General features: G+C 42.7%; 1 protein-coding gene across 1 annotated transcript in view; it reads right to left on the bottom strand.

The window, feature by feature from the left end:
• The window catches only part of CRY1 (cryptochrome circadian regulator 1), a 200930-nt gene that overhangs the window by 53379 nt on the left and 120123 nt on the right, over positions 1-27428 (bottom strand). Inside the window, exons 8-9 of the mRNA XM_044087589.1 lie at positions 25533-25684; positions 25232-25434 (exon numbers count right to left, since the gene is read on the bottom strand). Of these exons, the coding sequence (XP_043943524.1) occupies positions 25232-25434; positions 25533-25684 (355 nt within the window). The remainder of the gene's footprint in view (positions 1-25231; positions 25435-25532; positions 25685-27428) is intronic.

Genomic DNA, 27428 nt, shown 5'->3' with positions numbered 1-27428 from the left:
ATAGAATCTGTGTTTTTTTGTAAATATTCAGCAGGGAGAAGGTCAGCAGCTAGGGTGGTAGGTTTTAATTTTTTGATCAGATTATAAATGAAAGATGTGGAAACAGGTTGGAAGCTAAAGGAGGACTGGGTACTGAGACTGGTATCCTGAGTGCTAGTGGAGTTCAAGGGTAGCTGGCTAGCTAGGGCTTGGATAGTTTCCGTAAAGAAACTATTAAAGGTGTTAGCAACATCCTCTGGTAGTTTATCAGTAGACGCAGAGGGAGGTGGAGTAGTGGTTTGTCCTGGGCGCAGTAGTTTGTTTATGCCTGCCTAGAAGTTTTGAGGAGTACTTTGGTTTCCTTGATGGAGATTAAAGTAATAGTTTATTTTATCCAGTAAGATGGATCTTATAGTTTCATTTCTTAATTGCCAAAATGTAATTTAATCTATAGGAGTTTTTGTGGCACGCCAGGTAGCCCATGCCTTATTCGGATTAGTTTTTGATTGGTTTCTGGGGCAACTTTAGTATTGCGCCTAGTGAAGCGAGCAGGTGAATGAGAATCAAGGGTGAAGACGAATTTACTGTTAAAGACGGCAACAGCTTCGTCTAGGGGCAGGCGTTTTAGGGCAGACCAGTTGCAAAGAAGGCAACAGCTTCGTCTAGGGGCAGGTGTTTTAGGGCAGACCAGTTGCATAGAAGGCAACAGCTTAGTCTAGGGGCAGGCGTTTTAGGGCAGACCAGTTGCATGATTTAAGTTCATCCTGAAATTTTTTGAGGTTAAAGTTTTTATCATTTCCTACTGTTCTATAAGTGGGCTGGTGGGAGTTGTATTACAAATAAAGGTGAGAAAGTGATCACTAAGGTTGTCAGGGATGGTCCCTGATGTATACATTTGGGGGTGGCTATTGTAGTATACTTTCTTTTTGGTTACGTTTACCTAATCTGGTGGGGGTGAATATGATATGTGTGAACCCATACAGGTTTACATGGGTGGTAGGAGATTGTGAGGAGCAGGTGTTCCAGTCAATGTTAAAATCTCCGAGTACAATGGTTTCCTGTGGACAGTTATCAACAAACCAATGGAGGGTATCCTCTAGTGTGTTACTATTATTCCCTGGGGGAATGTACAAACAGACAATATTTATGCATTTGTTTCTGTTAATTTGGAACTTGGTGGAAAGTATTTCAGCTTTATTGATCTGGGGTGGTTGAATGGGGTCTAAGGTAACATTTAGTGTGGATTTGAAGAGTACTGCTACACCCCCCCTTCCTAGTTATACGGTCCTGTCTAAGTATATTATACCCAGATGAAGACTTTGTTATCAGAGGTAGATGGTTTTAGCCAGGTTTCAGTTTGGCACAGAATATCAGGGGATTGAACTTTTAGGAGGGCATGTAGGTTATGTAGCTTATTACTTATGCTCCTAATATTTAGGTGGCAAACCAGGAGGGAGTTGGGGGACCTTATTGTAGATGGTGATTTGGTGGGGTTGTTTTCGTAAGAGGTTATGCTATCGGAGGTAGAAGGGCCAGGGTTCGGGTGAACATCTCCGTCCATAGTGAGGTTATTGCGTAGGTTTATGATTAGCTTCAGGAATTTGTATAAAAGTCTTTGGTAATGTTTAGATTTTGAGCTGACGTATTTAGGTTGGATAGTTTGATGTATTGTTGTAGATATGGAGTTGGTTATGGAAGTTCCTATTGGGTGAGCTGTTATATTTGACATAGCTGGGGAAGTTTGACATTTTGGGTAGTGAAAATCAAGGTAAGGCTGATTTTCATAAAAGGAGGTATGGAATTAACACAAGGGGTAACAGAGAGAGTGGAGACATTGTTTCGTATGGTGACATAGTTGGTGACTAGGTAATATAAAGTATAGTGCCCTCAATATTACATGGATGGATTAGGACAGAGTGCTGGGGAGATAGGCGATGGGCCGAGTTAGAATAGGCAGTAGAGTACTGATTGTAACTGACAGGCAGTGGAGGTGGTTGTAATGGGTGGATGCCAAAGAGGGCTGAGATCCTGATTGGGTCAGATAGGAAGGGTGTGATTTTGTGGCTATAAAGCTAGCAGTAGTGGGGGTGGGTGAGAATTGGGGGCAGGGAGAGGTACGGAGCAAGTCTGAGCGCAGAGGGTGAGCGGAGCAGGGCTTTACCAGACTCAAGGATCTTGCAGTTATATTTTTGGAATTTATTTTACAGGCAAGGCTTTTTATGTGAAATAGACTTTTCTTCTTTTTTTCTTTTCATTTGTAAAATTGAACAGTTTCAGGTGAACATTTTTCAAGCTCGGAGCATGTAGTACACTTATTTTAGCTTCCAATTTTTGTTAGAATTTAAGAAATACTTTATTTCCTTCCAATTTCTGGTAGTGGGGAGTACTTCAGTTTGTCCAAACTGGTTTAGCTTCAGGGGTTGGTTAGGTAAAATGGGTTATCTAAATGTGCTACAGACCCAGGCAAGTAACTGTGGTATTCACAGAGAGAATTAGGATGTATTAACCTTAGCAGGATGTTTAGTTCGAGGGGCAGCTTAAGGCAGATATGCTGTATTTAAATTCAGTTTTGTAGCATCTTTCTGGTTTGCAGGACTGCTGTTGGAGGGGATGGTTCCTGTTGGGTAAAATAATTAAATAGGTATGACTGACTAGCTTAGTAAAAAGCAGTTACTATAGTTTATAGGAGTCCCAGTGCCCCAATGTTTAGATTAAAACATTAATTCAAGCAACATTCATTCTTAGCCAGATAACCTTGTGAGATATTAAAACACAATGGCTAGCTTGCATGCCTATTTGTTAAAAAAGCATAATTTCAACATGCTGTTATAAGTGGGGAGCTTAGAGCAGCCTATCTATCCCTGGAGGAGTGTTCCCAGCACAAGAATCTGATATAGTCTATTGTCCATTTTGGGCCAATTTCTAGCTCTTTCAAGTCTCCCTGTATAAAACCTGCTTTGGCGCGGTTTTTGCGCTTGTTACTACTCAGCCAAGCTCCTCATGGTCCTGCAGAGTGGTGCCAGCAGCAGAGAGGCTAAAAGAGCGACTGCTAATCTGATAAAAGTTTTTTTTTTCCTGCTACTACCTGGGCGACTGTCCGATCTAGCTAAACTGCAAGTATTTCTGCTTCTTGAACTGTTTTAAACTGTTTAAAGTTGTTTTTGCACCTGCACTTTTAAAGTTTGTCCTGTTTGTTGCATTTACCTGTTGAGGCTACACACTCAAGTGCGCTAGCCTGTGTTACATATTTACTGCATTTTCCTGCTGTTTGTTGCAAAAAAGAAAAAAAAAAAAAAAATCATCCTGGTTTCCCGTCTTTCCTGACCTAGAGTAGTCCAAATACAGGCTTTGCTGTATTCTGGACTTTTGGAAAGTTCCTGTGTTGCCCATTTCCTTTCTTGGATAAAGGGAGGCTTCTTTGTTCACCAGTGGCAGTGGGGAGCTTAGAGCAGTCTATCTATCCCTGGAGGAGTGTTCCCAGCACAAGAATCTGGTAGTCTATTGGCTGTTTTGGGCCAATTTCTAGCTCTTTCAAGTCCCCCTGTATAAAACCCGCTTTGGCGCAGCTTTGTGCGATTTTGCATGCAGCATCGGGCAGCTACGGTTAATTGGGTTTAAACCATTCTCGGCTCCACAAAGTCTGCTCTTCACCTTTTCCCTTAGAACTGATCTAGTTCTCATAATAAACACCCTATTCCTACTCTAAAGCCTGGCACTTGCTCACTAAAGCAATTATATAAGTCAGCACTAAAAAATTAAAAGCACTACTAAAGCAATTATATAAGTCAGCACTAAAAAATTAAAAGCACTACACCCTCACAAACTCCCCTTGAGTACCTTGTTCCCCACTGGCCCTTTTTTTCAATTATAAAGGAATTCCCAATATTATTCTAGCATGTCCAAAGGTCAAGTTGTCAATTTCCTCTCCGGTCCAGCTGGTGAATCTGGGAATCTTGAGGCAATGTTACAACTGCCTCATGTACACAGACAACCCTCTCCTCCTCCCAACAAATTCCAACACATGTGAGAGATGCAACCATATAGCCAAACTGGAGGCTAAGCTCTCTCAACTCAGTACTGGCGTAACCAGTCAAGAGGAGAAGGAAAACACACTCACTACAATTCCAGTCTCACATAGACCTACCACGACAGCAAACCAAACACAAACACACAAAAACATACTCGGAGGCTCTAAATAAAAATCTGCCTAAGCAGCAGAGACCTCCAAAGCAGACACCCAAGCAACCGCTACCCCAACCCAAGGCACAAACAACGAACAAACTGTGATAACCAACGAGGATGTACAGGCAACCAGGAAATGTCATCAACAGTCAACCAGCATACAACCAAATTGTTGGAAAAGGAAGTACATCCAAAACGAAATGAAATAATCCAATTCAGTTTATTGAGACAACAACGAACGAAGATGACCTAGGTTTCGTCCAAAAACGAACTTCTTCAGATAAACATCCTACATAAAACAACCTCCTTATATACACAATGCCTTGTGCTTAATTGCTACAATTAAGCCATAATTGAACAAATGAAATTAATTGACCATGTTGAATGCACAGTAACTTTTTTTTGAAGAAATGAATGAACTATGCTCATATAAACCTGTAAAATAGCGTACCAACCTAACAAACTAACTATCTAACTAGTCGTACCAAATACACTTAAATAAAAAAAATGATAATATAAAAAGTAAAATAAATTGAACAAATTAATTCATATTAACTATAAGTACAAATGACTTCATATATAATTTCTTACCTAATATACAATGTTAAAATCACGCACATAAAACTATTCTGATGTTATTAAAATAAATAAATAAATAAGTATATAATTGTGATTAACATGTGCATGAAGAAAGTGGATGTATGCATTACATGCGTCTAAACGTATCTGCCATTTCAACTCATAAATATCCAAATCATATGTAGTAACTCTACCTTGTATGTCATATATTAAATTTTGAATAACACAAAATTTAAATTTATGTCCAACATTACCTTGTATATGTCTGGCAAGAGCATTAGTTGTTTTTAAATTTTTAATATCTAAAAGATGTTCCCTCACTCTGTCAGTCTTCCCGACATAAAATGAATCACAGTCCTGACATAGTGCGAGGTATACTACATTTGATGTATAACAGTTGTAGTGCCCTGTTATTTTAATATTACGGGTATTTACAACTATATTATCATTAGTGCAGTATTTAAAATTAGTCTATGTGTAGTTCCTTTATTATAACTGTTGTCCCTTTCAAAAATGTTCTTAAATGATGCATCTTTTGTAATGTCCCAATTCCTCTGAATAATATCCCTAGTAATCTGATAACAATCATTGTATACAGATATATATAAAGGATATATATAACAATCATTGTATACAGATATATAAAAATCAAACAATGTTCCTTTATATATATCTGTATACAATGATTGTTATCAGATTACTAGGGATATTATTCAGAGGAATTGGGACATTGTATGCAAAGACAAGAAATTGGGACAAAAAGATGCATCATTTAAGAACCATGGACAACAGTTATAATAAAGGAACTTGATAATATAGTTGTAAATACCTGTAAATAACAGGGCACTACAACTGTTATACATCAAATGTAGTATACCTATGTCAGGACTGTGATTCATTTTATGTCGGGAAGACTGCCCACACTTTAGGGACAGAGTGAGGGAACATCTTTAGATATTAAAAATTTAAAACAACTACAAGGTAATGTTGGACATATGTGTTATTCAAAATTTAATATATGACATACAAGGTAGAGTTACTACATATGATTTAGATATTTAAGAGTTGAAATGGCAGATACGTTTAGACGCATGTAATACACCAGGTTTAAATGAATGCTGTACTATTAAGCCAATATTAAAAAACAATATGATAAAAGGTAAATAGTTTGTGTTGACACGATGCAACAGCATCGTGTACATCCACTTTCTTCATGCACATGTTAATCACAATTATATACTTATTTATTTATTTTAATAACATCAGAATAGTTTCATGTGCGTGATTTTAACATTGTATATTAGGTAAGAAATTATATATGAAGTCATTTGTACTTATAGTTAATATGAATTAATTTGTTATTCAATTTATTTTACTTTTTATATTATCATTTTTTTATTTAAGTGTATTTGGTACGACTAGTTAGATAGTTTGTTAGGTTGGTACGCTATTTTACAGGTTTATATGAGCATAGTTCATTCATTTCTTCAAAAAAAAGTTACTGTGCATTCAACATGGTCAATTAATTTAATTTGTTCAATTATGGCTTAATTGTAGCAATTAAGCACAAGGCATTGTGTATATAAGGAGGTTGTTTTATGTAGGATGTTTATCTGAAGAAGTTAACCTAGGTCATCTTCGTTGTCTCAATAAACTGAATTGGATTATTTCATTTCGTTTTGGATGTACTTCCTTTTCCAACAATTTGGTTGTATGCTGGTTGGCTGTTGATGACATTTCCTGGTTGCCTGTACATCCTCGTTGGTTATCACAACCGCTACCCCAAAACAAAACACGTGCAACACATAGCTCACAAAGCCAGTGTGCCGAACAGTCACAGCCCTTAAGGCTAAACAACACACCTGATACACTTGTAATAGGTGACTCTATCGTCAGGCACACTGAAGTCCCGGTCACCAGGCTGAACAAGAAGGTCACGGTGAGCTGCCTGTTGGGCGCTAGGATCCGCCACATAACACAAGCACTCAGGTCACTCCAAGGCAAGTACAAATATGACTCAGTCATTGTCCATGCTGGTGTGAATGACCCGAGACGTACCTCCCTGGACTACACGAAGAGAGACAGAGGAGCTCTCTGAGCATGAAGCCCAGGCCGGTATGACCCTGACCGTGAGTAGCATCTTACCCTCACCAAGAATGATGCCACAATATGAAGACAAGGTGATCAATTTCAACAATTGGCTTAAGTATTGGTGTCATTCAAAGGGGATCCAATGCCTGTCAGCCCGGGATGACATGCTCGACAAGCCACGATGCTTCGTTAGGGACGGCTTGCACCTGTCACCCCTAGGCTTTTGGATATTGGCAAAGGCTCTTGCCACCCCCATAGAGCCTTTTTTAGGCAAGGCTCAAAAGACAAACCCACCTCCATAGGTATCACAAGGGATAAGAAACTAAGAGTAATGCTACTCAAACCCAGAAGTCGAAACCTCAAGATGCACGCACTCGAAACTCTCCTTAGCATGGAGAACATTGATATCTGTGCAATAACAGAAACCTGGTTCAAGGCTCCCGAGAGCACCCCAGCACTACCAGGTTATATACCTCATACCATGCTTTTCGGCCCCAAAACTTGGACCGAACCACAAAAGGAGGGGGGAGTATCAATATTCGTCAAAGATACCCACACCTCCAGGTTGGTGGCACAGCACGAAGCATCAGAGACTATCCATGTGCAACTAACAGTGGGTAAAACTGCCTTCCAGTTTATAGCCTGCTACAGACCACCCTCCCAAACCCAGGAACCCCACTCGGCCTTCCTGAGAACACTGGAAAATATGAAGGTCTCTCCAAACACCATTATATTGGGCGACTTCAACTACCCAAACATAGACTGGGAGCATTACTCTAGCTCCAACACCCTAGCCCAAAGGTTCCTAGAATTTATAAACTCAAATGCTATGGAACAACTTGTTACCACTCCCACAAGAGGGGAAAACATATTGGACCTGATCATCACCAACATGGGGCTCTATGCTCCAGACCAGAAGTGTATCCCTCACTGGTAAGATCAGACCATAAACTAATCTCACTGGATATTCACATCCCGACCCCACCCCTGCCCAGAAAACCACAGTGAAAAACTTCTCTAAAGCAAATTTCACACTCCTCAAAACTGAGGTGGAATCCTTCAAAGCCCCGGCCTCTGGAAAATACGCCCAGACCGCAGAATCCTTTATAAACGCATTCTATGAACACCTTCAGGAATGCATGGATCATGCAATCCCAAATAAAACCAAGACCCAATCCTCCAAAGGCAGGCGTCCTGTCTGGTGGACCCCAGCCATAAACAAACTATACAACAGAAGGAGGAAGCTACTACATGATAGAGCAAAATCCCAAAAGGGAAGGCATCTCTGATCAGTATTAGCAAAAAACTACGGGCACTCAAAATCGTCTAAGGCCAGCTTCGAGAGAAAAATTGCACAGGACACTAAGGATAATCACAAGGCTTTCTTTAGATATGTTAGGAACCTGGGTGGGAATTCCCAGATATGCTCAGAATTAGTCCAAAATGACAAAAAATACACCGAACCCACAGACATTGCCAACATCCTAGCTGACAGGTTCAGCGCAAACCCCCCCACCACCACCAAAAGGGCAAATATCTATCCCAGCAGAGTGCTGCCCCCCTGACATCTCAGATGCTCAGGTAAGAGCCGCCCTCTCCAAAGCAAAAAACACAGCATCAATGGGACCAGACGGTGTCCCGGCTGCGTCCTACATGAACTCAAAGAAGAGCTAAATCCAAACATAAAACTACTGTTCAATCTCAGCCTTACTACAGGATATGTACCCAAAGAGTGGCGTACAGCAACAGTGGTCCCTCTCCACAAAGGTGGTGCCTCAACGGATCCTGGAAACTATCGCCCCATAAGCCTGACTAGCTTGGTCTGCAAAGCTATGGAAAGGATCATCATGGACCTCAAATAAAGATATTGGGGACCTACAGACACTGGATCCTACCCAGTTCGGCTTTGTTTAGGGCAGATCCTGCCTCTTAAACCTGGTTGATTTCTTTGAAACAGTCACCATGGCCATTTTAGAGGGGAAGGTGGTCCACAGAGCCTACCTGGACCTCGCAAAAGCCTTCGATACAATACCCCACTCGGGCATTATAGATAAGCTCACCAGCTTAAATATAAACCTCTACGTCACTAGATGGGTTGCAAACTGGCTCAAGGACAGAACCCACATGGTTAGAATTGCTGGAGCCATGTCAGACTCCAAACCAGTTACAAGTGGCATCCCACAAGGCTCAGTCCTGGGACCTCTCTTGTTTGGTATATATTTCTCGGAGGTACAGGCCAACACGGAAGGACTGTGGCTGACCAAGTTCGCAGATGACTGGAAACTAGGTGCCATAATAGACTCTCCAGCCGACAGAAGCATCCTACAAAAGGGCCTCATAGAAAAAGACAACTGGTGCCAGAGCCATGGCCTCAAGCTAAACACCAAAAAGTGTATAGTCATCCCCTTTGGCAAAAACAAAGTGCCCACAAATTACCACATAGGTGGTAATCCATTAAGTACGGAAGAAGTAATTAGGGACCTGGGTACCCAAGTTGACAGCAATCTCTCATTTGAAAACCACGTGGCCAAAGTGGTTAGAAAAACATTTTATATAGCCCACCTAATCATGAAGGGATTCACATCTAGATCAGGGGAGGTCATCGTGCCTCTCTACTCATCCTCATCAGGCCCATAATAGAGTACAATGCCCCTTTTGGGATGTACCTTACCAGACACCTGCAGCAACTGTAAAGACCCCAAAAGTACCTCACCAAGAGGATCAAAGGGCTCAAACAGATGCCATATGCTGCCCGGTTAAAGAAACTCCAGCTCTACTCAGTGGCATACCGCCTGCTCAGAGGCGATCTGTGCTGGACGTATAAAGCCATGTCCAACCCGGAATTAATGGACATGCTGCACCTCAGAAAATCCAAATCCCATCGAGCTACACGCTTGAGAGACTTGAACCTCAGCACTGAAATAAATAGGACATACTGGAGGAACAGATTCATAACCCAGAGGCTCCCTTCACTCTGGAATAAAATCCCAGTCCAGGTTAGGCAGAGTCTCTCATTGACTCTCTTCAAGAGGAATCTTGATGAGTGGATGGGAGATCGTAGGTTTACTCTGGGTATCACTTCTGTGTCACTGTTAGACAGAGGCACAGTATACTAACCTCGAAGAAGGGCATAGCAAAATTCATTTAAAATGGGTGGCGAAAGCCAAACACACTCTGGCTAGGCTTATAAATGCCCTAGGGCAGATAGCCTGGTATGAACCTACGAACAAACAGCCAAAAAAAATGTTAAACAGTTAATTGCTAGCTCTAGAGTGTGCCTCTGTTTGCTCAGACACATTTTCTCCAAAGGGGGTCATGCATGGTGATGGTAGGAAGGCTGTTGGAAGGGAAGGAATCATTACACTTATCCATCTTAAAATATGGATTTGTTTTACCATCAGAGTCATCTCTACAGGTTAGAAACAGTGACAAAGATCTTCCCCTGACCAGAAAGTACAGCTGTGTAAAGTCTTATCATAACAGTAGATGTCCTTCTCTTCACTGTTGTAGTATTCATAACAGAAGATCTCTTCTGCCAAGGACAGCCCAACTTCCAGCCACGATATTAAAGCCTTTAGTACCATCAGAAGCCGTACATCACATATATGCGCCCCATGCAAGTCATAGGGCATAAAGGTGATGTATGGATGCACACATTCAGAACTGAAAAAGCCCCAGTAAGAATAGAATATCCAGAGACAAGAAAGAACATGTACATCCAGAAGAAGAAAAGGGAGAAGAGCCTCATGACCAAGAGTCCAAGAAAGAACAGGTAAGAGCAGACAAGGCAGGAGGGACAGAGTGAATGCTGCAGTAGTGAAGAGAAAGACATTTACCGTTATGGCAAGATTTTACACAACTATACTATGTCCTTCCATATCACTGTTGCATTACTCATAATAGAAGGGAGAATAAACAAGCTCAACAGGAAATCTGGGAGGAGGATGAAAGTGAATAACTCTCTAGAAACCCATGTAGAATAGCCCTAGCAAAGCCAGCACTAGCCCTGGAAATAACATTCAACTTATAATGCTTAGTGAAGGTATGAAATGCAGACCAAGTAGCAGCCTCAAGGACGGAAATAGTATCCAAACCCTTGAAAAAGCACCAGTGGAGGCAACAGCCCTCGTAGACTGAGCCTTTACAGATAAGGAAAGCCATTTTCCATGAAAAGAGTAGCAAAAGAAATGGCCTTAGAAATTCAGGATGAAATGGTTTGTGTAGAAACAGCCAAACCAAAAGACCTGGGATGAAAGGAAACAAAAAGCTGCTCAGACTTGTGAATATCCTGAGTTTTATCTACATTATATCAGAGATGTCTATACAAATCCAAGGTGTGAAGAACCTTCCAAATAGCAGACAGAGGAGACTGAAATAAGAAATGAAGATGGACTGATTAAGGGGACAACTCACTGACCACTTTGGGCATAAAATAAGGATTATTACAAAGAATGCACCCTGCCTGTGAAAAAAACTAAAAAAGGAAGAACTGTCATGAGAGCCTGAAGCTCAAACACTCTCTTAGCTAAAGTGAGGGCTAACAGTCTTCCAAGGACAATGCTGTAAGGAAGCTGAAGCAGCAGACTCAAAAGGAGCCCAGAATCAATTTTTCAAGACCAAAACTGAGGTCCCAGGAAGGAGGAATAGGCTTCCTGGGCAACTTGATATGAAGGATGCCTTTAAGAAATTGCCTGACCTAAAATCTAGAGGCTAGAGGAAGAGCAAAGAGCAGACCAGAAGAAATTGCTGACGGGTAAGCTTTATCTGAGAACTATGCTAACCCAGCATACAGCAGATCACACAGAGAACCATAGGAATCTGCACAGATGAGGGATCCTGATTTCGAGAGAGGCACCACCAGGCAGAAAATCTTTTCCATTTGGACAAATATGACTTACCAGTAGTGGCTTTCCTGGCCTCCTGCAGGACCTGAAGCATGACTCAGAAAAGAAGTGCTTAGAGATCAAAACCCTATAACTCACAGTGTCAGTTGAAGAGTGGACAAGTGAGAATGGATAAAAGATCCCTTGCCTTATGTAAGAAGATCCACCCAGTGAGGTAACTTGCGGCGACTGCCCCTGGCAAGGTCAGAAAGAAGGGGGATCAGTGCTGTCTGGGCCAAAAGGGCGTTCACTAGCAGGATTTTGGGAGAGTCCTGCCTGATCTTGCGCAACACTCGCAGAAGCAGAAGGGGAGGAAAGGCATACAGAAAAAGCCCCTTCTGAGGAAAAGACAGTGTGTCTAGTTTCCAAGCCTGAGTACTTGGGACTCTGGAACAGAACAGAGGAAGTTGTCTGTTCAAAGGGGAGGTAGACAATTCTACCAAAGGAAAACCCGGCCGGTGGAAAATGTCCAGGAGCACACATCTGTGAAACATCCATTCATGAGCTTGTGTGCTGGATCTGCTCAAGGAGTCTGCCACTAGACTGTGCCCCCAGGGAATGTAAACTGCCCAAAGAGTCAATGGATACAGGACATCCAGATCACAGACCTGAAGAGCTAGTCTACAAAGAACATAGGCCCTAGTACCCCTTTGCTTGTCACTATGTTGTCTGAAATATTTGAGGGGCCTGGGATGAAAAAGGGAAGGAAAAGCCCAAGGGCTAGAAGGTGGACCCTCTTCTCCTTTATATTGATGTGGTCTGAACTCTGATTAAGAGGCCAGAAACTCTGAACTTTGACAGCGCCGAAGGAGGCATCCTATTTTCTGTCTGAAAAGTCTGTAAAAAGCTCTTAAGTCAGGGCTGGTGCCTGGAAAGGAAACTCTGGATTAACAGAGAGCTAAAGAATCCACTATTGAAGTTCGAGCTTGAAACACGGGAGGATGAGGATTGGGAAGTCCCAAGTGGTGGCGATGCTAAAGCCAGACTGACTTGAGTATCACTGTAGCTTTCTGATATGGAGCCTGGCTAGAGAAACATGGGAATGGTGGAAGCCATGAAACTGAGCACCCTGAGACAGTCCCAGGTCGTGACAAGACTCCAGAGGAAGAAAGACTGGAAAAAGACAATAATAGGGAGGGCCTTGGATGCAGGTAGAGATGCCAGCATGGAAATTGTCTGCATCCTGCAACCTAAGAAAACATGATCTTGAGAAGAAGTCAGAGCAGATTTTTGAAAGTTTATGGTGAACCCCAGACTCTGCAACCGGGAAATAGTAAACTGGTGATCCTGAAGTGGAGCCTGAGGGGAGGAAGCTAGCATGAGCAGATCATCAGATTAAGAAAGAGCTGAACTCCTTTCATCCTACAAAAAGCAATAACAGGAGTGAGGCATTTGGTATATACCCTTGGGGGAGTACAGAGGCCAAAGGGCAAAGCGGAAAACTGAAAATGCAAGGAAGAAACAAGCAAACGTAAAAATTTCCTGAAAGCAAGTGGAAGGGGATATGAAGATAGGCATCCTTGAGATCCAGAGAGACCAAAAATGCCTGGGGAGGAGGAGGAAATAAGATTTGAAGAATCATCTGAAAAGAAGGGATCTTAAGAAAGGTGCTCAGCTGGGACAGATCCAGAATTGGTTTCCAGGGGCCCTCCTTCTTGGGAACCAGATAAATTCCAGATTAAAACCATCTCCCTACCTAAGCCAGGCATACAGCTTGAATGGTGCCCTGGGCAAAAACAGAATGAAGCACCTCTGGGGGAAAAAAGGAAGCTGTTCTGGAGGAGGTTGAAGGATGCCCAAAAAGAGAGGAATGGATTTCCAAGCCAAGAATTATCCCTGGTGGATAACAGGCAGAACCAGAGAGTCTGTGGTGTTTCTCAACCACTTTGGAACCAGCCAGAAGAAAGGCATTCAGGCAGACATTCACTGACGGTGTTCGGACTGCTGGCAAAGAAGTTCTGAGTGTGTGTGCCCATACATCACCTTTAAGTCCTATGCCTTGCGTGGGGAACATACATGTGATGTACAGTACATATCAGTACTAAAGGCTTTGGTAATACTGGCTGGATGTTGGGCTATCCTTGGCAGGAGATCCCTGTTATGAATACTGATATGGAAGGATATCTCTAGTTTTGGAAGGTCAACACTCACCAGATAAACACAGGGATGGATGCGTCAACATAAACGATGCAAACAGACACCAGAACCCTAAGAAGCAGCTATAGAAGGTCATGTGGGAACTGCAGAAGCATGGAATGGGGCTGGTACTTGCATAAGCTCATGCTCCTCAAGGGTGCAATCCTGTACCCACAAGGACAGATCTCATGAGATATAAAACAGCTGTCTCATGACTAATGCCTGCACCTCTCCTGTAAGCCCTGCCTTGAAAGACCTTGGTTGCACTCTAACTTAGGCCACTGAGCTCAGATGATCCTCAACTAAGTCTGGGGTTGACACCATTTATTCCAAAGTGACACAACCAAGTACACCCTGGAGAATTTGATGGACCACTCTATGGATAGACCAAACTGAGACATAGCTCTTGTTGCTTGACCACAGAATGTGTGATGCTACCGTCTCAGGATGCATACCCCAGGTGGCTTCCAGGACTTAGCTTCTCTTATCTGCCTCAGATGATGGGCAGGCTACAAATGAGACCATCTTTGGGAAGAATTTGGTTCCAAGGCAGCGAGATCAATGTCTTCCTTCCATGTCATTTTTTCTTCGTAAACTGCTCTGCCAGCAACTGGAGACTGTTCAAGAGACCTATCTATACGTCTTTGTTCTAGTCGCTCTCTGTGAAAGCCATTTTTCAAGATGTAAAGCAGGACAGGGAATACTCCTTTGTTTTGGGGTGGCCTAATTAAATACTGACAGATGCTACAATGCATGATGTCATGATCTTCCACAAGCTGCTAGGACAGGTCTTATGATCGGCTGGCCACATGAACAATGGGATGGTTTGCATTTTCTAGGCACAGAGTTTTCTATGAAAAATGAAAGGCTTGCATTCCAATCTGTCAGAACTGAAGATAACAATGGATTGGTACAGGGGCTAGGTTTACACCCCTAACCTGGAACATGTGCACGAGAGAGAGTATTTGAACATAGAATTGCAGAATAAATACCAATCTTTCACTCAAATAAGAGGAAGACCCCTGATATCATATCCATGTAAAGTGTGCATGTGTATGACAATACTCATAGTACCAATGCCCTAAAACAATAACAGATGTCTATATTTTTATGGGGGAAGAGGGCAAAAGTACCAGTTATTATGAATTCTGAAATTACAGCACTCGTGATGGGGGAACAAAGCCAAAACGCAGATGGGTAGAGTTGTGACTGTGGCCCAGGTTTGTGTAGCAAAGCCAAGGCTGTTAAAAAAGTCTGCCAGGTAGATGACGAGAGATCCCATTAAATGTGTGCCTGTTGGTGGAGACAAAAGCCAAGCATGCCACCAGTGGAACTGCTGGTACACAGAGGACTGCAGTATGCAGCACATTCACAACCAAACAACCCAATGCACATTGCTGCTTTGCCACATGCAAGGTTAAGAGGTGTGAGATGCATATGCAACAATCACTCGCTAGCCAAGCATGACAGCCAGGCAGAATCAAAGTCTTGGTTCCCACTACAGAAACAGTAGGTTCAATGGAGAGGCTAAAAATGCGCTACTTAAGGTTCTGGGGTGGCTAAATGCTCAAGTTAGTAAAGACTGAGGATTCAGCAGATGCTGCCTCCACGGACATCACGGGTATGGAGGGCAATGCAAGCAACTCTTTCTCACTGAAACCTTTTCTGTTCTTACAGGTCACTCCATTCTAATAACAAATGAAACGGAGGCCAAAAGGTCATGTGTAAATATATACTGCTCACTGAAAAATATCCAGAGCAAAAATCTCTCCAGTCCTTTGTATTTATGCAGGGCCTAAACAAAGCACTGGTATTAAAACTTACAGCCTGAAACGCCTTTTATTAGGGAATGATGTATGAAAACAGGCCCAGAATAATGAGGCAGAGAACAATCATGGGAGCTTGAGTCCACAAACTGCTTTCCAAGTAATAAGTACTTTTACCAAATGAAGAGCTCTACACATTTCAAAGGCATGTTGTAAAACATATCCTATCATATCAAGAGAGAAAATATCGCTAGAAGCAGTGACATTATTTTACATTCTAACTTGAGAAATCTCAGACCAGCCCTATGAACTGTATCTTCCAAATCAAATCAGAATAAACAAACATTCTGTTAAGAGTCTACCAGAAATCAACACTTGACAGAACCACAGAAATCTGTATCCCTGCCTTTCCCCAAATTTTTCCCAAACAATTTTTTGGAGGGCATAACTAAAATTTTATATTAAGAGAATAAAAAAAAATAAGAATGATGAAAATGACAGTTTCCACTTTATATGGAATAAGACATTCAGAAAGATGGAAAAAAAACAAAGTATGGCCTACATCTCACATATAAAGCAATGCATCACGTAGATTTTCTACCCTCCCCCCAAAAAAGAAAATAACCCAACCAATGGAGAATGATGTCTGTCCACAGGAGATATTTATGAAAAACTAATCAAGGCTATTCGCACACTGAAAGGTTGCAGCTATGACATTTTCTAAGAAGAAATGCCACCAATTAAAACCGTTCTTTTCACAGTTCAACAGGACAGATGACATTCTTGTCTGCAACAGTTCAACACAAAAGTGTTCTAGTATTCTGGAACCCTATTTCAGTAGAAAATAAGAAAAGTACAGTTTTGTACCTACCATAAATGTAGATGTTCGAGTGTATACCCTGCTGCAGTCATCACACTTGGGTTATCCTGCCGTCGGCCCGAATTCCAAAGTCTTGGTCCGGCGTCAGTTGCTGTCGCTTCTTCCCTGACGTCAGAGCGCCAGGGGTACATCAGAGGCACCCGACGCCATTTTCTTCAGTTTTTCTTGCCCCAGATGTCAGGGGCGGAAAAAAAAAAAACCTTAGGCACAAGCAAATACACCACAGAGGTAGTATAGAATAGAGTGGTAGAGATAAGTTCAGCTAGTTCAGAGGGGATGGAGGGAGGGTAACCTGGACTGCAGCAGGGTATACACTCAAACATCTACATTTATGGTAGGTACAAAACTGTACTATCTTCATCGTCACACAAAAACAAGATCCAAAACTCTTCATCGTGTTACCCTGCTGCAGTCATCACACTTGGGTAGAATCCCAAAGCTAAGGATGGGAGGTGGAGTCAAACAGGGTTAGAGGAGGCTAGAAGGCCCTGCAAAACTGCAGTGGCGAAGCCAGCTCTAGTCTTAGAGTAAAGTGGTAATGTTTGGTGAAGGTGTGTACTGAACTCCAAGTTGCAGCTTCCAGAATATCCTTGGTTGGCACCACCCTGAGGAAGACTGTAGATATAGCTGCTGCCCTGGTAGAATGGGCATTATGGTAGCAGGAATTGGTTTTCCATGGTGGGTGTAGCAAAAACGTATGCAATGTCCTATCCATTTGGAAATGGTCTGTTTTGAGATAGCCTTTCCTTGTGATGCTGTAGCATAGGATACAAAAAGCTGGTCAGATTTTCTGAAAACCTTAGTTTTATCCAAGTAGTAACGTAGCTGCCTGTGAATGTCCAAGGAATGCAGGAGTCTTTCTCCTTTGTTCTGTAGATTTGGTAAGAAGGTGGGTAAATGGATGGTTTGATTTAGAGCCACACTTGATACCACCTTAGGCATAAAGGAGGGGTTAGTTCGTAGAGAAACTCTGTCTTGATGAAAAATGAGGAAAGGCTCTACTACCATTAGTGCCTGAAGCTCTGAAACTCTTCTAGCTGAAGTAATTGCTAGCAGCAGGGCAGTCTTCCATGATATAAACTTTAAGTCAGTTGAGAAAGCTGGCTCAAAAGGAGGTAGCATGAGTTTTTCCAGAACAAAGTTGAGGTCCCAAGTAGGTGTTGGTGCTCTCCTGGGAGGCCTAATGTTTTTGGCCCCTCTGAGAAACTGCCTTAGGAGTGGATGTGAAAATAAGGGAGGATCCGTGCTGTAGTGAGCAAAAATAGCTGAGGCGTGGATTTTAATAGATGAAAAAGAAAGCCCTTTGTGTAACATCTCAGTTAAATATTGCAGAATCTGAGGTATGTCAGGCTGAAGGGTATTTTGGCCTTTAGCTTGGTTCTAGGTGCAAAACCTTTTCCATTTGTCTGAGTAGGCTTTCCTGGTGCTGGGCCTCCTGGCCTCCAGAATAACATCCATAACAGCTTGTGAGAGAGGAGCTGGCTGGTTGCTTAGGTGGTTTGCCATGCAGCCAAGTTTAAGGTTTTGAGCTGGCTGTGTAGTATCTGATTGTCTTGCTATGTGAGCAGGTGGGTAATTTGTGGTAGAATCCATGGTGGGCCCTGGGCCATATTCCTTAATAGTGGGTACCAGTGCTGGCGTGGCCAGTCTGGGGCAATGAGTATCATTCGGGGTCTCTCCATCCTGACTTTCAGTAGCACCTTTGTGAGAAGGGGTAATGGAGGAAAGGCATATACTGTTAGCATTTTCCAAGAATGAGTGCGCGTTCACTTTCCAAGCTTGATGGTGGAAAGTCCTTGTGCAAAATTTTGTTAGCTGATAGTTTTGAGGGCTGGCAAACAGGTCTATGTCTAGGAGCCCCCATTTCTGAGCTATCATTGTGAATACTTGTGGATCCAGTTTCCACTCGTGGGGATCCATGATGTTTCTGCTTAGATAGTCTGCCAATGTGTTCTTTTTTCCTGGCAGGAATTGAGTTTGTAATTGAACTTGGTAAGCCAGTGCTGTGTTCCACAAGGTCACTGCTTGCCTGCATAGAGGGTAGGAGTGTGTACCCCCTTGTTCGATTATGTACCACATTACTGTGGTGTTGTCTGTCCTTATAATAAGCTGTCCTGGATGTAAGAGGTCCTTGAAGGCTGTCAGAGCATTTTGTACAGCTAGCATTTCTTTTTGATTGATGTGCAGATTCCTTTGATCTGCAGTCCATATGCCTTGAACGCACCGTTATGCCATGTGTGCCCCCCAGGCATAGTCCGGTGCATCTGTTGTCATAGTTTGCCTGGCTGGGGGTAGGGTGAAAGGCTGACCCTTGTTGAGGTGACATGCCTGTGACCACCATAGAAACTCCTGTTGAAGGCAGGGAATGAGAGGTATCATTGTTTCCAAGCTGTGGCTGTGTTGAGTCCATACGCTTTTTAGGTACCACTGTAATTTCCTCATATGCAGTTTTGCAAATGGTATTAGTAGTATGCAAGATGCCATGAAGCCCAAGGCCTGCAGAATTTTTCTTGCAGGGAGTTGGGTCTTTGTTGCCATTGTTCTGAAGTATTGAGTTAATTGTAGTTGTTTGTCTGGCGTCAGATAAGCCATCTGGGCCGTTGTATTCAAGCTGGCACCCAGGAATGTCACATTTTGTGAGGGCACTAGTTTTGATTTCTTTTCGTTTACTGTGTACCCTAGGCAACTTAAGAAGATGTTTTACAAAAGCCAGGTGTTGTAAGAGAATGTCCTTGCTTTCTGCTTGGATGAGACAGTCGTCCAGGTATGGGTATATTTGGATTCCTCTTTGTCTGCAGTATGCAATTACTAGTGCCAGGCATTTTGTGAAGACCCTGGGCGCAGTAGATAAGCCAAAGGGCAGTGCAGAGAATTGGTAATGGGTTGAACCTGCAATGAAACGGAGGTATCTTCTGCAAATTCTTTTTGCTGAAGTGATAGCTACTAAAAAGATGATTGCCAAGAAAAACTTCATGTTGCATTTATCCACCGGTTCAAAGGGTTTTAGAGTTAACTCCTGAAAGACCAATGTCAAATCCCAAGGAGGAGAGGGATCCTTTTGGAGGTCTAAGGAAGAAAATTACCTTCATGAAAGCTTTACATAATCTGAAAGAGGTCACAGAGAATGATTTGTTTCCAGCATGGAAGTTGGATATGGCTGCTAAGTGAAGTTTAATAGTAGAAAAAAATAGCCCCTTCCTTAAAGAGTAGTGATAAAAAGAACAATGGCCAAAGTAGGTGTTGAAAAGGGGTCAATATTTTGCTTGGAAGCCCATATGGAAAAACCTTTTCCATTTGCCTCTGTAGACTTTTTTGCTGGAGGCCTTCTGGGAGGCCAAGATAATGTCATGAACTGGTGTAGCAAGCCTGGACTGTCTTACTATCACTGGAAGTAGAGAAACCAAGTGGTCAGTTTGAAGGGTGTGGAGAATGGAATGTTGAATTCATGATAGATGAGATAAGAGATCCTGAGTGGGCTCTAGTATCCATGGAGGATATTTCAAGTGAGACCAGAGGAGGGGGAACCATATCTGTTGAGGCCAGAAGGAGGGGGGGAGCAATAAGGATACCTGAACTCTTCAGCCTGTTTGGTTTCTGTAAAAACTTCGGGATCAGCAGAAGGGGTGAGTATAGAAGAGACTGGGGGGTAGGGGAAATTGTGAATTAGAGCATCCTTCAGTGACTCCCCTGGAGGAGGGATCAGAACTAAGTACTGACTGCACTTGTTGTTGAAGGGAGAGGCAAACAGGTCACAGCAAGGCTTGCCCAGTGACTGAAGATCACATTCACTAATGTCTGACTGAGGGACCACTCGTGAGGAATCAGGATGGACCTTCTGAGTCTGTCCGCCAGTGCACTGGTTTTCCCCAGTATGTGCGCTACAATAAGAAAGATGTCTGAAGAGAACGCCCATTCCCAGACCCTAATGGCCTCTCTGCACAATGGCTAGGAACAGGTTTCTCCTGGTTTGTTGATGTACCGAACTACTGACATGTTTGCCAGTATGGAGTGCAATAGTTCCTAGGGGGAGAATGTCCTGAAAGGCTTGCAGTGTTAGGAGGACTGCTCTCATTTCTAAGACATTGATATGCAATTTGGTCTCCAAGGGGACCACGTGCCTTAGACCAGCTTTCCCATGAAATGCACCGCCCCCCCCATCCTAGTTGGGAAGTGCCCATGGTCGATGTGGCTACTGGGGTAGTAAGAGAGAATGATCTGCTCAAAGAGGTCATCTGACTGGATCCACCAGGAAACAAGAGGTTTGCAAATTGGAGTGAGTTTTATAGGAAACGATAGAGGCTGGTAAAGAATGGACCACTGAACTGCCAGTGTCCACTGAAGAATTTGCATAAAGAATCTTGCTAGAGGAACTAGAAGAATAGCAGCTGTGATTGACACAAGAGCCTTTAGATGGAAGGGACACAGTAAGTCCCACACCTGATTTCTCAAAGATGTGATGCGATGCGATGAAGAGGTAATGCCACTTGAGTCGTATCCAGCTGAATTCCTATAAATTCCAGTCTGTACAGGAGTCAGCTTCGATTTGGCAAGATTTATTGTAATGATTGGGGAGTTGGAGATCTGAAGCAAGTAATCCCTGGCTTGCAGAAGTTGATGCCTGGCCAGTGTAGTGAGGAGTCAATTGTAGAGATAGGCAACAGCTGGAAACCTTTGAGTCTCAAGTGAGCTGCCACAACTGCCATGCATTTGGTGAACACCCTGGAGGTTGCAGCGAGTTCAAAGGGCAGTGCTCTGAATTAGTAATGATCGGCTCCCAGCCAAAACTGCAGGTGTCGCCTGGATTGCCTGGCTATTTTGATGTGGGAGTATGCCATCCTGGTGATCTATAGAGCACAACCAATCATTTTTGTGCAGAAGAGGAAGGATGGACTGAACCATAACCGTTCGCAACTTTGACTTCTTCACATACTGAATTGCTTAGATCCAGAATTGGTCTCCGGTCCTGTGTTCCAAATCCTATCTATTTGGGTAGGACCTCCTGGATGACTCTTGCATCAGCGTTTGAATTTCTTGGGCTGTGTACTCCCTCTGACTGGGTATAACGTCAGGGAGTTTCTTTCTCTGGACTGGACGCAGAAGGGGAAAAGGGTATGTAGTAACCTGTGGATATGATTTTTGGCACCCATGCATTTTTTGTGATACTGGTCCAGGCATTTAGGTGCAAGGAAAAATTCCCCCCCAACTACCTCCAGAGACAGGCAACTGGGCACTGCTTCAGCAGTGTTGATAGGGCCTATCAGAGAAGGTGTCTCTGAAGCCCTGATTTTGCGGGCTTCCTCTAACCCTAGGGTGATGCCTTCCATTGAAACCTCCTCCTCTGCCTCTGGAAGTATCCCCACGCGAGTCCTGGTAAGGTCCCTGAGATTTCCAGAACCACATTTTTCTTACCACCTTGCTGGTTCCTACAGAATAAATGCTGAGGGGAAGAAAATTTGATTCCAGTGGCAGACAGGGTCTTTCCCTCCTGCTCACTGTTGGCGAGTGTCTTTCACTAATCTCTCTGTAAGCGAGTAAAATGTGCCAGTTATTTAACAACCTCAGTGCAAATGTGGCTGAGGCATAAATGTGCTTACCAAACCTGTACATCGCTCTAGACCCCCTATTCAGTGGCTGGACAGAGGAGCTTTGCTCCTCTAGCTCCTTCTTAGTGGCTGCTGTGCAACTATGGCATCACCTGGGATTCCCTTGCTCCCGTGAGGAGTATCTGAAGGCGGAACTAAGAACTTTTCCAAGTGCTTGGGGATGGGCTTGACAGTGTCCTGTTCCTTCCAAGCCCAGTGGGAAACCAAGTCAATAAGTTCACCTGTTGAGGGGGGAGGGTCACCCAAAATATAGATGAACCAGGCTCAAAAGCCTCCAGGAACACAGACTCTTCAGGTGAAGGAGTTTGGGAAGACCAGACACCTTTCTGTTTAAGGATTTCCAGGATGTCCCCGAAGGAGACATCATCAGGTGGTGATCGGGGGGATCCTTCCCCCTCATCAAAATCTGTATTCTCTGTGAGAGACTCCATAGGGGAGTCTATGTGCCTCCTCTTGCACATTCTCTTCCGAGGTACCTCTTCCATGGGGTGTTCCTCTTCCATGGGGTGTTCTGGAGAGGTGTCAGAAGAATGGGGGAACTCCTCTGGGGAACATGTGTGGAGGCTTCCCTGAGCTTCTGACCCTGAGGAGCAGAAATGATAGGCTCAGAGCTCGGACCCAATGAGAGGCGAGGGATAAGATCCAAGACTAGAGAGGACGTCTCTCTATGCAAAGAGAAACCCTTTCCTACTACATGGAAGGCTGACAGACCTGGGGAAACCTCTCCCCCCTCCCTCGGAGCTGAAGCAGCCAAAGAAGGGAGGTTGAGGTCAGCCCTCGATCTGAGCCATCTGGAGAGAATCAGACCAAAGATATCCAGGGCCAAGGCAACAAGGGGAAGGGAAGGACAGACAAACTGGGAACTGAACCCAACCCGCTGGATCTGGCACTGACATATTGGATGCGCGACCCGCCCTCATCTGAAGGACTGGAGAAGAACTGGTCAGGGATACTGTCAGAGTAGAGAAAGGGAGTTTCCTTGGATCCGATGCCAAACCTCTTTGGGATCTTGGATCCTGGGACCTACCTCAAAGCAGCAGGTCAGAAAGGGGGAGGAGACATTATCTGTTGCCCATATGTGCTCATGGATCTGATAGGTGATCGAGCTGGCAGGAACCCCATCTGAATTGGAGCCCCAAGGATTCTCCACATCATCCTGTCCATGTCTGCTTCTGTCAAACTCCTAGGAAACCTAGATGAAGATGTGGACGCCGGTCAGCAGTGCTTTGCATGTCTTTGAAACAACTGGGAAGGCAGAGCCGGAGACAATGGTTTCAATAAAAATTCTGGCGTAGAGCCTCTGCTCATCAGATCAGAGGGTCTGGGATCTGAGACTGAGGTGGATAGAAGGGGAGAACTGGTAGTAGGGGGCTCAGCCAGTCAGATTTGAGGGCGGCCTGAAACCTTTTGCAACTTCTTGGATGGTTCCTACGAGGTTTTTGGAGATTTGAGATGGTGTCTCTTCCTTAATTCAGAAACCATTTGAGAATGTTTTGAGGGGGTCTGAGCCCCAGCAGGAATTAATCCTTTCAGGATGAGCTTGTTTCTATGATCAGACAGGGCCCTCGGATTAAAAGGTGCACAAACAGTGCATAGAGAATCCAGGTGGTCTGCTCCTAGACAGTATACGTACTTCTTGTGGGCATCAGAATTAGGAATCTTATGCCTACTTATGCCCACAAGAAGTGCAATTCTTAAAACCCATAGGTTTTTCTGACATGGGTTTCTTAGACATGAAGGCAACAGATAAGAAACAAGCCCTAAAGAGGAAGAAAAGGGTTTTTTAAAACACTAAGTTTAACCGGAAAGGTTAAAATTTAAGCTACAGTAGATTTTAACCTGAAAATTAAAACAGATATAAGAAAAGAACAGAAATATATAATTTATAAGGAAAACTTGGAAATAGAGTGCCAGTCAAGTACCATGAGTGGTACGAGAGAAGGAACAGTAATTGGGGGGAAAAACCCTAACTCCTGCGAACAGCTGAGGGAGGAAGGAATTAAGTTTAAAAGTAATTATATGAAGAAATTAGTATTAGAATTAAAAGAGAAAAAGCTCAACAAGATGCTCTTACACTCGAGATTGGATCTTCCCATCTCGCAGTTATGGGAGCAAACGAGATCTGAGGAGTTGGGGATGGAACAGAGCACTGTGGGTAGAGGGAGAAGCTCGAGAATTGGATCCAAAGTCTTGTATATGCAGCTGAGTCTATCACAGGATCGGATCCTAGACCCACTCATGAGGAAGAATGAAAAGGATGGCATCAGATCCTTATTTTTAAAACAAGACTTTTTGTTAATAATGTGAGTATAATGTTAGGTAAACAAATGCTAGAAAAATAACTTCCTCTGTAACTCACACTTGACTGATGAGCACTTAACAGCATTGCATGACTCTTCTCCACAGGACCCCCTCTTCCGAGAGATCATTCAATAAGCAACTAAGTATCCATCCTTAGAAGAAAGGTTACTAGGGTACTAGAGAAACATCGATCTCCTAAACATTTATTCACCAAGTATAAACCTCTTATTATCTCACTCTATCCAGTCAGAAAATTGGCCCTTCTACCTCTCTGTTCTTACCTTCCTCTACCCATCCACTCCTTAATTTACAAACCACTTAACTGCCGCTTTCTCCTCATGCAGCTCTATCACTTCTGACTTCTATTTTCATTAACAGAATTTACAGATGTTAATTCTTCACAGGACGGCACTATTAAGTAACTATGTATATAGACATTCTAATATTTGCGGAGTATTTACTGTGCATAGTCACTGTACTCAGTATTACAAATTTTTACATATTGTACTGTAAAAGCCAACTTTATTCCATTTTCTCACTTTGTAAATGTGACTTAAATCCTATATTACAAACAATGCTCTTCTACCACTGTGTTACACCTTCTATTGTCTACTGTAAATCCTGGGCTGTGGTTCAAATGGGTCCATAATGGATTAACCCACTACCTTGATCAACATGCTAAACAAACAAAACGTCTTGTTTGACTACTAAAGTAGTATTTCAATGACCATTTATAAACAAATTTTCTTACACTTGACAACATGTACTTGTAATCTAATGCATTTCACTATCCAGTTTCAGTACAATGAAATGGGAGGTGACAAAACATACCAAGTCCTCTGTAGCGCGACAACTGCTGATAAATCTGTTTCATTCTTTCAATGTTCAGTCGACTTGCCTCTGCATGGTTAACCATTGGTTTAGGATAGTTCACTCCGATAATGCATTTTGCAGACTTCTGAACACTCAGTGGGGCATTCCAAGGATCATAAATATACTTTGCAGGGAATCCTCTGAGTACAGGTAAGTAACGCCTAGAAATAATTGCAGTCATAGGGTCAATAAAACAATGACAGAAATACACAGACAAGTAGGCACTGAGGAAAGTACATACAAAGAAGTAATTTAGTACCTGATATAGTCACCATTGGGGTCCGTTCTCTTTCCAAAGCCAACAGGGCAGTAACAGTGAAAGAACTGCTGAAAGAAGGAGCTGCAGGACAACCACATCCAACTTCCTGCATTTACACTCCAGTCTGCATCAAGCAACAGCTCTTCGAAAACCTACAATGGCAGAAACATATAAAAACATATGAGCACTAGTCTCAGAAGTAGGCATTGTGCTACACCCATCTGTGGACTCATAAAACCAAGATGTATATGTAGACAGCTTCAAACATTGCAAAATGGTCAGTAAAGAACTCTTCCCCAAAGGAAAAGGAGAATGCCGTCTTCTTATTACAGTTAAAATCCAGTCCACATGCAAAGTGCAAGTTTAAATCACACATTATGTCATGAAAGCGATGACTGTTCTACACGGCACCCAGGTCTCTGTTCACAGCCAACACTGCTATACACTGTCAGACGGACTAATGCACGGGTAACTTGGTTATTTTTAGCCTTAGACAGAGAGACAGGAATTTCTAGCTCATTACAATCGCATTATTTTTGAAGCAATGAAATTCAAATGACAATGAAATGTAAAACACAAAGTCCTATTACTCTATGACATGGGATGTGTACTGGAAAGACTAGCCTCCAAGGCAGAACAACAAGTACAGGAAAAGTAATACTTGAGAAAAAATGTACAAAACAAGTGTGAATTGCTTACAGAGAAGTTGATACCATTTGGAATGATTAATAGAATTCTCAGGGAAAATATTCAATGTAAATACCTTTGGAAAATCAACACTGTCTTCAGACTTGGAGTCATGCTTTTCTTGAGATGTGTCAAATCATTTAACAGCGACAGGCAAGGGTGCTGATAAACAGATGGCAGAATGCTTGATCCGATTAGACAAGTCCTTGCAGTCTTACAAATAAAACATATAACTATTTTAAACCTATATACAGCTAGAGCATCTTCTGCGTGGAGACATGCATGAATGGGCGTACCTTCGTTGAAGGTTGTGCGTTAGGGCTGGCAACTCAGCATGTAAAAATCAACTGCCAATCATTTAGGGGACCGGAGTTCCACTGTGGCGACCCCTAACCAGGAAAAGCCGAAAGACACAACAACAATATACACACGTACATAATATACTCACGTATACTTTACTATATAACATATTAAAACATAAACTGCATAATAGTGGGGTAAGCAGAAACCTCACACACATACAAGCATACACACATATATATATATATATATATATATATATATATATATATATATATATATATATATATATATATATATATATATATGTGTGTGTGTGTGTGTGGGCGCGTGTGTCATGAAATATAGAATGTTCCAGAGAATGAACGTCAGGACAGTGAACACTTTAGAGTGAATCTATAGTGATCGAAAATATGAAAAACTAAAATGATTTTTTTTTTTTGCAGGATACTAAACTTTAAAAATCACACAATAGTGTGGTAAAGGCAAATTCCCTTACACCACTGCAACTGGATGCCATGCAAAAGGCTGCCAGCAGAAACTCCATTTAAAAGAATGCTCGCCTTTTTATAGTAGTGAAATGCGTTTTGCTCATGTGAGTGTTCCCTCTTTCAAAGTGTACCCCCACATATTCATAAACAAACACACACACACACACACACACACACACACACACACACACACACACACACACACGAGGCCATTCTGAAACAAATCTTGCATCATTCAGATGAGTTCACAACATAGCAGTGTGGAAAATAAAACTTCCTCTTTCACGACACAGCAGTCTGGTAAATAAAACGTCCTTACATACCCGATTGATGATCTTGCTAATAATATATATGATCTCAATCCATAAAAAAAAAAAAAACTAAAGTAAGCATTCTGTACTCCCAAACTCCCTTGCAT

The sequence above is a fragment of the Protopterus annectens genome, chromosome 11.part0, assembly GCF_019279795.1.
Source record: "Protopterus annectens isolate FY-2018-M chromosome 11.part0, PAN1.0, whole genome shotgun sequence".
Classification (NCBI taxonomy): Eukaryota; Metazoa; Chordata; order Ceratodontiformes; family Protopteridae; genus Protopterus; species Protopterus annectens.
The sequence above is the reverse complement of the archived record's forward strand: the minus strand, read 5'-3'. Positions and strand labels throughout refer to the sequence as shown.